General features: G+C 48.7%; 1 protein-coding gene across 1 annotated transcript in view; it reads left to right on the top strand.

The window, feature by feature from the left end:
* MOGAT2 (monoacylglycerol O-acyltransferase 2) overlaps positions 1-6,258 on the top strand; it is a 45,273-nt gene extending 39,015 nt beyond the window's left edge. The window contains exons 4-6 of the mRNA XM_090031780.1: positions 1,568-1,742; positions 2,383-2,582; positions 5,465-6,258. Coding sequence (XP_089887906.1) covers positions 1,568-1,742; positions 2,383-2,582; positions 5,465-5,619 — 530 coding nt within the window. The 3' untranslated portion in view covers positions 5,620-6,258. The remainder of the gene's footprint in view (positions 1-1,567; positions 1,743-2,382; positions 2,583-5,464) is intronic.
* The last annotated feature ends 5,836 nt before the right edge of the window (positions 6,259-12,094 follow it).

The following is a 12,094-nucleotide window of genomic DNA, read 5'->3' as shown; positions in this document are numbered from 1 at the left end:
CCGTGATGCCTCTGCTTTTAGAGCAGCCTCCTTGACCATGATGGCCAAACACTTTCTCCATTCTCAAACCCTTCCTGATATCCCATCTCCTCAGGGAGACCTAAACCCTCCGCTCCTGGCTGCCGTGGCTATGCTGCCTGAGTGGCTATGCTGTTTGTCTACACCACACAGCACTCACAGCAGTGACTCCAGTCTAGGTGGGATCGTCACAGCAAGAAACGTGTCTTGTCTACATTCAGTAGCCAGAGACATCACTCATTTCAGTTCCCAATTTCCCCACATCCCACACAAAAGCAGTGCCCCATGCATCTCCTGTGAAAAAATTATTTGGATCAGCAATAAAGAGTCATGACACTGGGCATGTCTACACGTGCATTAATGCACCATAATTACAGCGCCTCAAGTTTAGCACCTGTAATAGCAGGTACTAAACATGTTGTAATAGGAGCAATTGCGCAGTTGTGCCCGCACATCTTTTTTACATGATGCGAATGCATAGTAGACTAATTTCACTGATTAGCATGGCTTTCGCCATGGTGTGCAAATGCGCAGTAGAATTAGCCTAGTGCATTTCTAGTATCTTGTGTAGACATGCCCGCTGTGTTTAGAAGAGTTATTGACACCAAAAAAATAAATAAAAAAAAGGATCCCACTGAATTTTAAGTCTCTGTCATGTATATTTTTGATGTGCCCTTCATTTTAAGTCACTGTCACAGAGTGAACCTTGGAGCAGAACAGCAGTTTTGGATGAAGAGCTTATTCACTCGAAAATGCAGGCTCAGGCAGAGCAAAACTAGTTGCCAAATTCAGCACAGATCCTCAGGGTTTCAGTAAACAGAAACCTAGACCAGAGCTCGAAAAAAATTCACAAAGGTGTTGCCATTTTCAGAATGATACCCTGTGGTTTTTTGGTTTGTTTTTGCTTTGAGCTGCTTTTTTGAGTGCAAATCTGCATAAATTTAGTCTTAAAAACAGAAAATCTTTAGAATCAAAACATAATGTTTCCTTCAAACTGAAAAGGATTTTTTTTTTTTTGCCAAGGTCCAGGGGCAAGGAAATGATAACATTTTCTTGGAGAGTTGACATTAAACTAAATGTTTTGGTTCAGCCACTGAACCAAAAAGTAAATGATTTGCCGGATTCTAATGAGGCTGACTGCAAATTCCCTTAAAGGGGCCAGCTCTTTTAGGGCTGGACAAGGTTGGATAAATTCTGGTGGCGTAGAAACGTGGAGCAGGAGGAAGTAACCTTCAGGCACATGGAGGGGATCTAGACAAACACAAGTAGAGAGAGGTGGTTAGCTGTGCTAGTCTAGAGGTACTAGGCTGTGTTAGTCTAGAGGTGGTTGTCTGTGTTAGTCTAGAGGTGGTAGGTTGTGTTGGTCTAGAGGTGGTAGGTTGTGTTGGTCTAGAGGTGGTTGGCTGTGCTAGTCTAGAGATGGTAGGTTGTGTTGGTCTAGAGGTGGTTGGCTGTGCTAGTCTAGGTGAGTAGTAATGATTTAGTGGCTTGCCTACAATCACCGAGGGGTTGAGAGTTAAATGTCTTTTCTTGTTGTGTGCCCACATAGGCTTAATCGCATCAGACAAGGAGAGCGCTTCCTCTGTGCTGAGGAAACCAGGAGGAGGAAACATACTGGTCATCGTTGTGGGAGGTGCGCAAGAGGCCCTGGATGCGCGACCTGGAGCCTTCACGCTGCTGCTGAAAAACAGAAAGGGATTTGTTCGCTTGGCCATCGAGCATGGGTAATGCAGAGAGCAATGCCGGTCTGCTCACCCGCGCACCACGGAGAGGGTTTGTGGACGAACGTCGGGGCTCCTCGGCTCTGCAGAGCCTCTCCCTTCTGCGTCCATGGCCCCGGGAGGGAAGGACATCTGTCCACAGGGCTAATTCCCTCCTATGTCCATGGCAGGAGGGCAATGAAGAGCTGGCCCAAGGGTACCGTGATTCCCATGGAGGCTGGTACCTCGAAGGACCAACTCCAAAGCCCACTGAGGTCAGGGGTGTCTCTCCATTGAGAGCAGTAGCTCAGGCCCATTGCTTTTGCTTCAGGTTGGCCTGGTGTCCACAGAGTGGTCCTCTCCCCAGATAGCCACAGCAAGGAGTGACAGGGATTGCTCTGGGCCAGGTTAAACCTCCTTTGCTAAACAGGAAGAAGGACTGACTCCTGCCCGTGGACTTATCATCCCGGGATGTCTCTGTGTCTGCCCTGAAAACATGGCCCCCAGCCTCCACTTTATCTCCTGTCCAAGGGCAGGGTGGGACCCGGATAGCAGGTTTTTGCCAATGAACCGAAAGACAGCCGCATCCCTCGTGATTTCCTCTGGGAATCTAAGCCTCACTCCGCTGGGTGAGTGACCCGGTTTCCCCATCCTCCCTCGGCAGAGTTTCGCTCATCCCGGCGTTTTCGTTCGGTGAGAACGAGCTCTTCGACCAAGTCGACAACCCCAAGGGCTCCTGGCTGAGGAACGTGCAGCACCGTCTTCAGAAAGTCATGGGCATCTCTCTCCCGCTCTTCCATGCCCGGGGCGTATTCCAGTACAGCTTCGGGCTGATCCCATACCGGAGGCCCATCTTCACTGTGGGTAAGTCCATCCTCATCGCGGGTATGTCAGAAGCTATTACCAGACGCAGTGCTGCCTGGGGCTGAATTGTGCCTTTAGTGACAGCCCTGTTCCAGCAGCTCCCTCGTAGGCCACGCTTGGCATTGGCAATTTGCTGCCAGCCAGGACAAGCTGAATTCAACAGCTGAAGTCAGTCATAGGCAGTGACAAAGGCACCACCCAGGGGGCAAAGTGATGAAATCAGTGCCCTGTTGTGAAAGAAATTACAAAACAAGCTTGACTATACAACCCAGGTGTAGCTGCTGCCTGCATGAGTCTGCAGGCAGTCTAAAACAGAGGTGGGCAAAATACAGCCCATGGGCCGAATCCGGCCTGCCGAGTGATTATGTCCAGCCTGCGGTGGGTCCCTTGGCTCCTCTGGGCAGGGGGCAGCCTGAGCCATGGCACGTGCCGCTGGTCCTGCTGCCCTCGGACTCGGAGAGCACAGCCCACCCCATCCCCGTGCACGGCTCTTGGGCACGCCAGGAGGGTAGCCTGGCCAGAGCCCAGTGCAGAGCCACAATCTGCTCCCCACATGTCCCCACGACAAGCTAGAGACCTGCCTGCCTGCTCCTTCCCGTGCCCCGGTGGTGGGTGCAGGCTGGCCAGGGCCACATAGGATCAATTGGCATCTCCCCGGCCCCCTCTCCCACCCCCACCATGCTGGGGGCTGGGGGTAAAGCATCCCTCCCCAGCACTGAAGCTCCTTAAGTGGCCCTCCAGTGCAAATAATTTCCCACCCCTGCCCTAAAACAACAGCCCCAGGAGGTATGACCCAGTAGCTTTGACCCATCCAGGGTAAAAACTGATGAATTTATGTCACCAAAGTCTTTTATTCTGGGATCCCAGAGCGCTACAATCCCATTGCCTCAGCCTAAGTACCTGTGAAGGATGGAGATAACACTTTTTCCCAGGCGGCTGGGGCTAATCGGAGGTAATTGCCGTGGTGTGTGTCAAAGCAAACCCTTGCCGGTTTTCACCCCCAGTGCAGCCTATTGTGCCTGCCATTCCTCAGTCTAATTAAGGCGCTGTCTGCAAAGGCCACAGCTGACCCCAGCTGATTGGGTTTGACAGCCTGCAATTACTCCTAACTGTTTTACAGGCTGTTTGGATTCTCTCAGTGGTTTTACAGGCACTCAGACACATTACCAGGGCCTTTAATTAGAGAGCCGCAACCTAAGACAACAGATACGCACTGCAGCTTGACAAACTCGATGAAAGTGGGAAATCGAGATGACAACAGATAACCCCAAGGCTTCCCCGCTCACAGAGAGGTGCCCTCTCCTATGCAGGGTCCTTCCTGGGGAGGGAAGGGGGAACGGGGAGGAGTGGTTTGTATACTCGAGCCAAGTCATTGTGGTACTAGAGCAGTGATTTGGGGGCAGCTTCAACCCCCTGGAATGGGCCTGATTCTCAGAGAGAGAAGTGCTCAACGCTTTCCGAAAACCAGGGCCTCGATGTAAGGTGCCCAACACCAGAAGTGCCAGAGGTTGGCATCAGGGCCTCACTTGCAGTTGGGCCCAGGCACTTGCCTTCCTCTCAGGGCTCCTTGGGAATGGCTTTGAAGATTCAAGCCAAGGCATCATGCAGGTGGGAGGATCTTTGTTGGCACAAGGCATCCGCAGCTCTGCACTGGGTGTGATCGGAGACTTTGGGACAACTCGGGGCTTTTCTTCTTGGTTCATAACAGTTAAATTAGTCCTGCGGTGCCCAGTCCTGGTGACAGTGGTGTCGGTCTGGGCAGCTTGTCTGGAGCCCCGTGGCCATACCTCTGTCTAAAGCCAACCGGCTTGCTGGCATCTTGCCTTTCACGCTGATTTTATTTGGTTTTTGCACAGTGCTTTCCCCTAGTAGATCTTAAAGTGCTTTGCAAAGGAGTTCAGTGATACCACCCCGCTGCAGATGGGGAAACTAAGGCAAGGACAGGGGAAGAGACCTGCCCCAAATGATTTAGCAAGCCAAGAGCAGGGCTGTGAAGTGAACCCTAATCCCCTAAAATGCCCCATGCGCTAGGCATACAGGTTGTAGCCGTGTTGGTCTAAGGCCATAGGCAGACAAGGTTCTTTGGGTAAACTTGATATCTTTGATTAGACCAGCTAAATAGTTGGAAAATGTTTTCTCTGCAAGCTTTCGGAAGAGCACACATCAACTGCAGATGTTTCCTCCACCTGATAAAGGGCTTTTCAACCCAAAAGCTTGCTACAACATTTTTTTTCCCAACAAAAAATTGATCTAATAGAATAGCTCAGATTTACCTAACAGACCTTGTCTGCCATACACTAGGCCACACTTACTCCCGGTTTCATCTCGATACCCAGCTACATCCTCAAACTGCATCCCTGAATCCCTGGTCCGCGTGGGCTGAGGCTGTGGATAAAAGGGGGACACCTTTGGCACCTAGGATGTGGTGTCTGCTAAGGATGAATGAGTGATCAGGGCATGAGATCTGGCACTGGCTTCGGAGGTGTGGTGCGGCGAATAGCACTTGGAGTGACTCGACACCCGTACACCGCACACCAGTCACAGCAATGACCACAGTATAGGTGAGATCTTTATAGCAAGGAACATGTTTTATCTACGTTCAGTAGGTGCCTCTCAAATGAGGCCTGTTTTGAGGGACAGCTCTCAGGTCGGGGATGTCCTACACCATGTAGCAGCCCCAGCTCGGCTGCTACTCGGGCAGGGCTCACCTCCTTGTCTGCCGCTGAAAATGGGTGTTGAAATGGCTGTTTGGCACACATACGAGGGCGAGCTCTCCCCCAGCAATCGTGACCCTCCAGCCACTGCTTGCGCAATGCCACCACCCAGGATACGATACCGGCTAGTCGCACTGCTGCTCTAATGTGTGGGTGTTTGTTTTCCAGTCGGGAAACCAATCCACGTGGAGAAGAAGCAGAATCCGTCCCAAGAAGAAGTCAACCAGTTACACCAGACGTACATCGGAGAACTGTGCAAGCTCTTTGAGGAGCATAAAGCCAAATACAATGTCCCGAAGGAAAAGCACCTGGAGTTTATATAAGCCAGTGCTTAAATGGAGCTGAGCCCAAGCCAAAAGCCACCTCTTTATTTCCCCGGTGCCTGGGAGTGCTTGGACCTTGACATTTGGGTTCAGTTAATGGTAAAGACCAAATCCAGTTGCAGAGCTGGGAGTTAGGTTTCCCCAACATTTGTCTACCATTGGATGCAGAAATTTTAATCTGGGCCCATCTCTCATTTATATCTGCGCTGCCTGGCACTTTTTGCAGATTATAATGTTATAGTCTTTTGGAAGAGATCCTTGCATTTTAAAAAAATGCAATATTAAGAGTTCTCTCTAGCAAACTCCCCTTTCTCATCCCGCTGGAGACCTTGATCAACTTCCCTGTTGTTCCCAGACAGCAGGGGATTATTCAGACTTTCCCTTGCCGTGGGTATCACTGTTGCAAGGTAGCTATGAAAGTGTTCAAGCTTACACATCCAGAAGACGATATCCTTCATGCCTCTTAGGACGAGCTCACCTGTTCAGCTTCAGCAGAGCTACTCAGCATTTATACCAGGGCAACAGGCAGGAGCCAGCCACTCAAGGAATAAGTCAGCCCACTCACTGAATATGGGATATCAACTGAGAAACTGCTGTGATTGTTTTTTAAAATATAATATTTTCCAGATAAATAAATGAGTGCTGATCTTTTCATGTGGTGCTGTGTTTTCCAGTCCCTCTGAGTTGTGCTTTCCCGTCTGAGCTTTCTTGTTCATTAGGAGGTTTTGAATCTCAGGATCATGGCCAGGTGCCATCTGCAACAAAGAGAACCGCCACTGTCCCTTAAATCCTGCATCCCCCTGGTATTTAAGAGATGAGAGCCAGCATGAAGTGTAGGATGTGTTTCAAAGGGTTTGAGGTCCCCGCACACGCGGCTTCTGATGCTTGTGGAGTTACGAGCACTCACCGATTTGCACGTGGCCTGTATTTCAGCACACCGTGCACCACCATTCAAGGACTCCCGTGCACTTTATGAACAACTGTGATCCTTGCAAAACCCTAGCAAAGGGAGATCATTACACGCTTGGGTGACTGTCTCCACAACCTGTCCTCTGCAGCCATAAGGGTAAATTGAGCCCCAATGTGGTAGATACCCTAAGGGTCTCAAATAGTGGGCAACCCCACCCCACCAAAGAACAGCAGGAAACACTGGTGATCAGCCAGTGGAAAGAAATCAGGCTGGAAAAGACATGTCCCCAGTCACCCACCAGATCGCTGGGAATAAAACCCAGAAGTCCTGGCTCCATTTCTACCAACCTGACCATTAAAGAGCACCTATGCAAAGGGGCAGCTCAGAACATGGCCCATTACATCCCTCTCCCCTCCCCACTTCATCCTTCAGCATTTGCTGGCTAAAATATTGGCAGATGCTAAAATAAGGAGGCTGAAATGTTCAAGCATCCTTTAGAATGAAACACATTGAAACTTCAAGACCACATCTCTTGCACCAATCCTGCAGTCCTGTAGATGTTTAAAGGCCTGTGCCAATGTAACAGGCTGGACAATTTGCCTTGGTGTGTATGAAGGAAGTGGTGTTGTAGCTTTAAACCTGAAGTTGCTTCTTAAGAAAGGACATGGGAAGAAGATAATAGAAGATAGAGATGATCTGGGGCATGAAATGTCTCCTAAGGGCACACGTGGCAGGTAATCAGAACTTTATATAGGTGCTTCTCTTTATTAAACTCAGTTCATAATTATATATATATATATATATATATATATATAACTTATATATTACAATATATGTATGTATATATTTATACATTATATTTAATAATGTTATTAAACTCTATGCTTAATGGGATTGAACTATGTGGAAATTATATGCTGAAGAACAAGAAGTAATCTTTCGCTATCCAAAAGCAATCTATCAAGGTCAGGGGTGGGCAAACTGCAGCCCGCGGGCTGGATGTGGCCCATCAGGCCATTCTATCCGGCCCACAGAGCCCCTAAAAAACTTAGAAAATTAATACTGATCTGCTCCTGGCTGCCTGCCATGCAGCCCTCGATGGCTTGCCACAACTCGGTAAGCAGCCCTCCGCCCAAAATAATTGCCCGCCCCGATCAAGGTTGTTTTACATTGCCTATTGCTTTCTAGAAGGTTTTTATACTCATCTCCTCTCCCTGTCTCGCCCTTTCTCACTCCCTCCATCTTCACGTCGAATCTGCGTGGAGCGCCATGAGAATTCCCCCAAAGACTTTCAGTGTGATTTTCACTAATGTACCGACAAGCCCTTCCTTCAACACAGTAGAAAAACACACTGATCAAAATTCACTGCTCCGCCTTCTGTGTGACTCAAACTTAAACCTGGAGCCTTTTGAGTGTGCACAACTCTCCTCCTTGCAGTGCACCTGCAACAAGAAAAAAAAAATCAGGAAGCTTCCTAAACCAACCTGAACACTCCTAATCCCACATCTAATCCAGGCCAATAAAAGCAGGTCATGTGCCACTGTTTCTTGCACGGTTTCTATCAATAGCTCCCTTGCTTTGGCTTGAAATGAGGTTACAGGTGCCCATGGCAACAAAAAATTTCATGCATGGCTATTGCCTGAGCTGCCACTGTACTTCAAGTATCCAAAGGGTGATTATAAAGAGGGTGGAGATGGGGTTTTCTCTGTGGTTGTAGGGGACAGGACTAAGGGAAATGGCCTCAAGCGGCAGCAGAGGACATTCAGATTATAGTTTCATAGTCTGTAGGGCTGGAAGGGACCTGAGCAGATCATCTAGTCCGACCCCCTGCCATGGCAGGAAAGAGCACTGGGGTCAAACGACCCCAGCAAGGTGTTCATCTAGTCTCCTCTTAAAGAACCTTAAAGTCCTAAAGACTTGAAGGTGTCTCAAGGTGGGCTTTGGCTTCCTCAACCATGACTGGCACATCACGACGAGAGACATGCTTGGATGGGATGGGCTCCACCTTTCCCCTAAAGGTAAGCGTGTGTTTTCTTCTAGGTTGGTGGACCTCCTCCAGTGGCTTTAAATTAGGCTCGTGGGGGGAAGGGGAAGACGAGGTTGGAGGAATCATCAGACTTCCAGACCAAGCAATGCCCACAAGTACAGCCCAGCCTAGACCAACGAGTGAAACGTACACACAGGAAAGCGCCAGGGGCCAGGGCAATGCTGTGATTAGGGGGCCAGTGCACACATCCACAGGAAGCCTCAAATGCCTCTACACAAATGCTTATAGCATGGGGAACAAGCAGGAAGAACTCACCCTCCTGCTAGCTGACACCAGCCTGGACATAGTGGGGATCACTGAAACGTGGTGGGACTCAACGCACGACTGGGTGGTGAATGTCAAGGGCTATCGGCTGTACAGGAGGAACAGGACAGGACAGGGAGGAAAGGTGGGGGCGTGGCACTCTACATTAAGGAGGAATACCCATCCTCATCAATTAATAAAGAATCAGAGGAAGGGCACTCTGAAGTGCTTTGGGTTAGAGTACAAGGCAGTCGAGGGGAAAGAGACTTAACGGTGGGAGTCTACTACAGACCTCCCAGCCAGGGGGAAGAGCTAGACCAGGAATTCTTGGGTCAGCTCACAGAGGTGGTGAAGGCTAAAGATGTGGTAGTCACAGGGGACCTGAACCTCCCGGACATCTGCTGGGAAGAGCAGTCAGCCAGGTCTGACCGCTCACATAGGTCCCTAGCCCAAATACAGGACCTCCATCGAACCCAGGAGGTGCACAACCCCACCAGGGAGACGCCTTGTGGGACCTGGTGCTGGCCATGGGAGATGACCTGCTGGGGGGGCTGCGGGTGCTCGACCAGCCGGGCGACAGCGATCATCGCCTGCTGGGAGTCACCATCCAGCGCAAGGTGGCAAAGGCCTGCAGCAAGGCAGCAACCCTAGATTTCAGGAGGGCAAACGTCACCAAGCTAAGGAGAATAGTCAGGGAGGCAATGAGGTCCCGGGGGGGGGGAGCCGGGTGTCCAAGGAGAGTGGTCGCTCCTCAAGGAGACGATCCTCCAAGCCCAAAGGGAGGTAATCCCAACATGGATCAAAGGGAGCAGGAGGGCACACAGGCCCCCATGGCTCACCAAAAGAATCCGGGAACGTCTCCTTGCTAAAAGGGAGGCACACACCCAATGGAAAGGAGGGGACATCATCAGGGAGGATTATACTGCAGTTGCTCGGGGATGTAGGGGGGCAGTCAGGAAGGCCAAGGCAGAGATGGAACTGGGACTAGCTTCCCGGATTAAGGACAACAAGAAGTCCTTCTTTAAATACATAGGGGGCAGAAAGCCATTAGGTTAGGGACAGAAGTTACACATAGATCGGTTTAAGTGATCAGAAACTGGTTGAAACCTGTAACAACAGAAGCTCAGTGCACATAAACCAGTTTCAAACTGCTGAAACTGGTTTAAGATAAACCTGGTTGAATTCAGTATCAGACTTAACTGATTTGAGTCGAACCAGTTTATGAAACCTGCCTGTTTCAAGTTAAATCACAGTCCCCCAGCATCCCTCCCCTCTGTCCTCTGGAGCAGCGAGGGTTGGCTGACAAGGGGGGAGCCCAGCTGGGGACGTGGTCCAGCCTGCAGGGGGGACTGCCCCCACCAACAAACTCCGGCTGGAGCCAGGGACGGGGTTTAAACACCCTTTTCTCCACTCAAACTTACTTCTGGCTGTTATTGTGGACTACAAATCCCAGAGGCACCCGGAAGCAGGAAGAGGAAGTGATGAGCAACCCTGCAGAGTCCTGCTGCTGTAATTCTGGACTGTAAATCCCAGACGCCTCTGGGGCAGGAAGTGAATACACAGCCAGAGAGCTGTGCTCTAGCACCCTCCAGCTTCTGTAGCCTTGTGGCTATATTTCCTGAATCAAAGGTAAATGTCTGCTCATTTCTGTTTTGGTTTAATCTGTGCAGCTCAGACTAACCTGCAAAGACTGAATCAATTCAGCCTCGGGCTTCTTGATTGTCTGTACCTATCCTAAGGGGCTGGAAACAATGCGCAGGTCATCTCACGAGTTTGCTACCAGCCAGCAATTGGAACAGAGTAAAGAGAGCATATCTTGTGTTTCTGGCTCTTTGGAGCATTAAAAACCCTCTGGAAAATAAGTCAAAATGCAAATAATGAGAAACACTTGGCACCAGAGATAAGCCTGAACCCTCACCCCCTCCCCAACTCTAGCTACATTTAGCTCTGAACTTTGTGCTTTGGGACTGTTTCTGAAACACATGTGCTAGAAAATGCAACTCTTCCTCCCAAACTATAGCCAAAGGCAAATCTGTGCAACATATTCCATAAGCTCATGTCATGGGTCACCCCAAAATACCCAGCTTTTTGGAGCTAGGATTTCAGAACTCATTTTTCAACTTCCACGCTATCCCCCTGCTGTTTTTGTTTAATTTGTGGCACAATCATGAATAAAGAAAAGGGACCATCCCAGTGCCTAATTGCCAGCAAAGCTGACACAGGACTGCCCACACACTGGTGCACAGGTTTCTCACTGCGAAAGTAAGAAACCCAGGAGTCCTGCTTTAATGGTCTCTGGCTGCTTTTCTGTCTGTCTGCCTTCCTGATTTACCTAGCAAGTCTCATAAGAGGAGCTCTAAGTTGGATTTGCCTTGCTTAGCAGGTTCAAATGATAAGGAAACACTAAAACAAGTGATGAATACAAAACCCTGACTCATTCCAAACCTGAAGGAAAGCCAAAGAAAACAGTATTTTGTACTCCTGCAGTGCCTGTCATACAGATGCTGTCAGCTGTTTCATAGTCATTTGTGAATTATGGTTAAGAGTGGTTGATTTTTCCATCAAGAAGACTAGAAAAACCTTGGCTTTGTCAGGCAAGAAACAACTCAACTTCACAGTGTTTGCTGAAAGCAACATTCAAATCACAATTTTCCCCACACTGTTTCTACTCCTTTAGCATATTGTAAAACAGTGCTTTCATTCAAATAGCAAAACACCCAAATCCACCTGCACTGCTGATATAGTTTTGATTCTATATTGTACTTTAACAATTTACAATGGCTCTCAATTTCCTTTGTGCCTTTGGAGTTTGTTTTTGAGTGCCTTAATATTTGGGCACCTATCTTAAAACCACTTGGTGACAAGCTGATTTCTGGACGGTGCTAAAAATGTGAAATGGATAAAATGACTATTTTTTTAGATTTCCTCTCAATACGTCTTGATAAAAAAATGCTCTGGGAAAGAAATGGCTTTAGGTAAGACTTTAGCAGTAGCATCATACAACTATAAGCATAAGGAATGGTCGAACAATCAGAAGAGACCAATGACAGTGTATACATCATCCTAAAACACTTTGAACCCAGTTTAAAGAAATACTGGGTGTGTCTACATGTGCGTTAATGTGCTTTTATTAATGTGCATTAAATCTAGAATCTGCATCCTGAGGTAGCAGGAAAATGTGCATTATTCTGTCTAAATGTGCATTAGCTAAAGAGCACAGGGCACCTATATACAATTAAAGAGGCTGTTCTGACATGCTGTAATTACGATTAATC

The sequence above is a fragment of the Crocodylus siamensis genome, chromosome 1, assembly GCF_052110815.1.
Source record: "Crocodylus siamensis isolate JL-2025a chromosome 1, ASM5211081v1, whole genome shotgun sequence".
Lineage (NCBI taxonomy): Eukaryota > Metazoa > Chordata > Crocodylia > Crocodylidae > Crocodylus > Crocodylus siamensis.
Note: the sequence above shows the minus strand (reverse complement) of the source record. Positions and strands in the feature narration are given on the sequence as shown.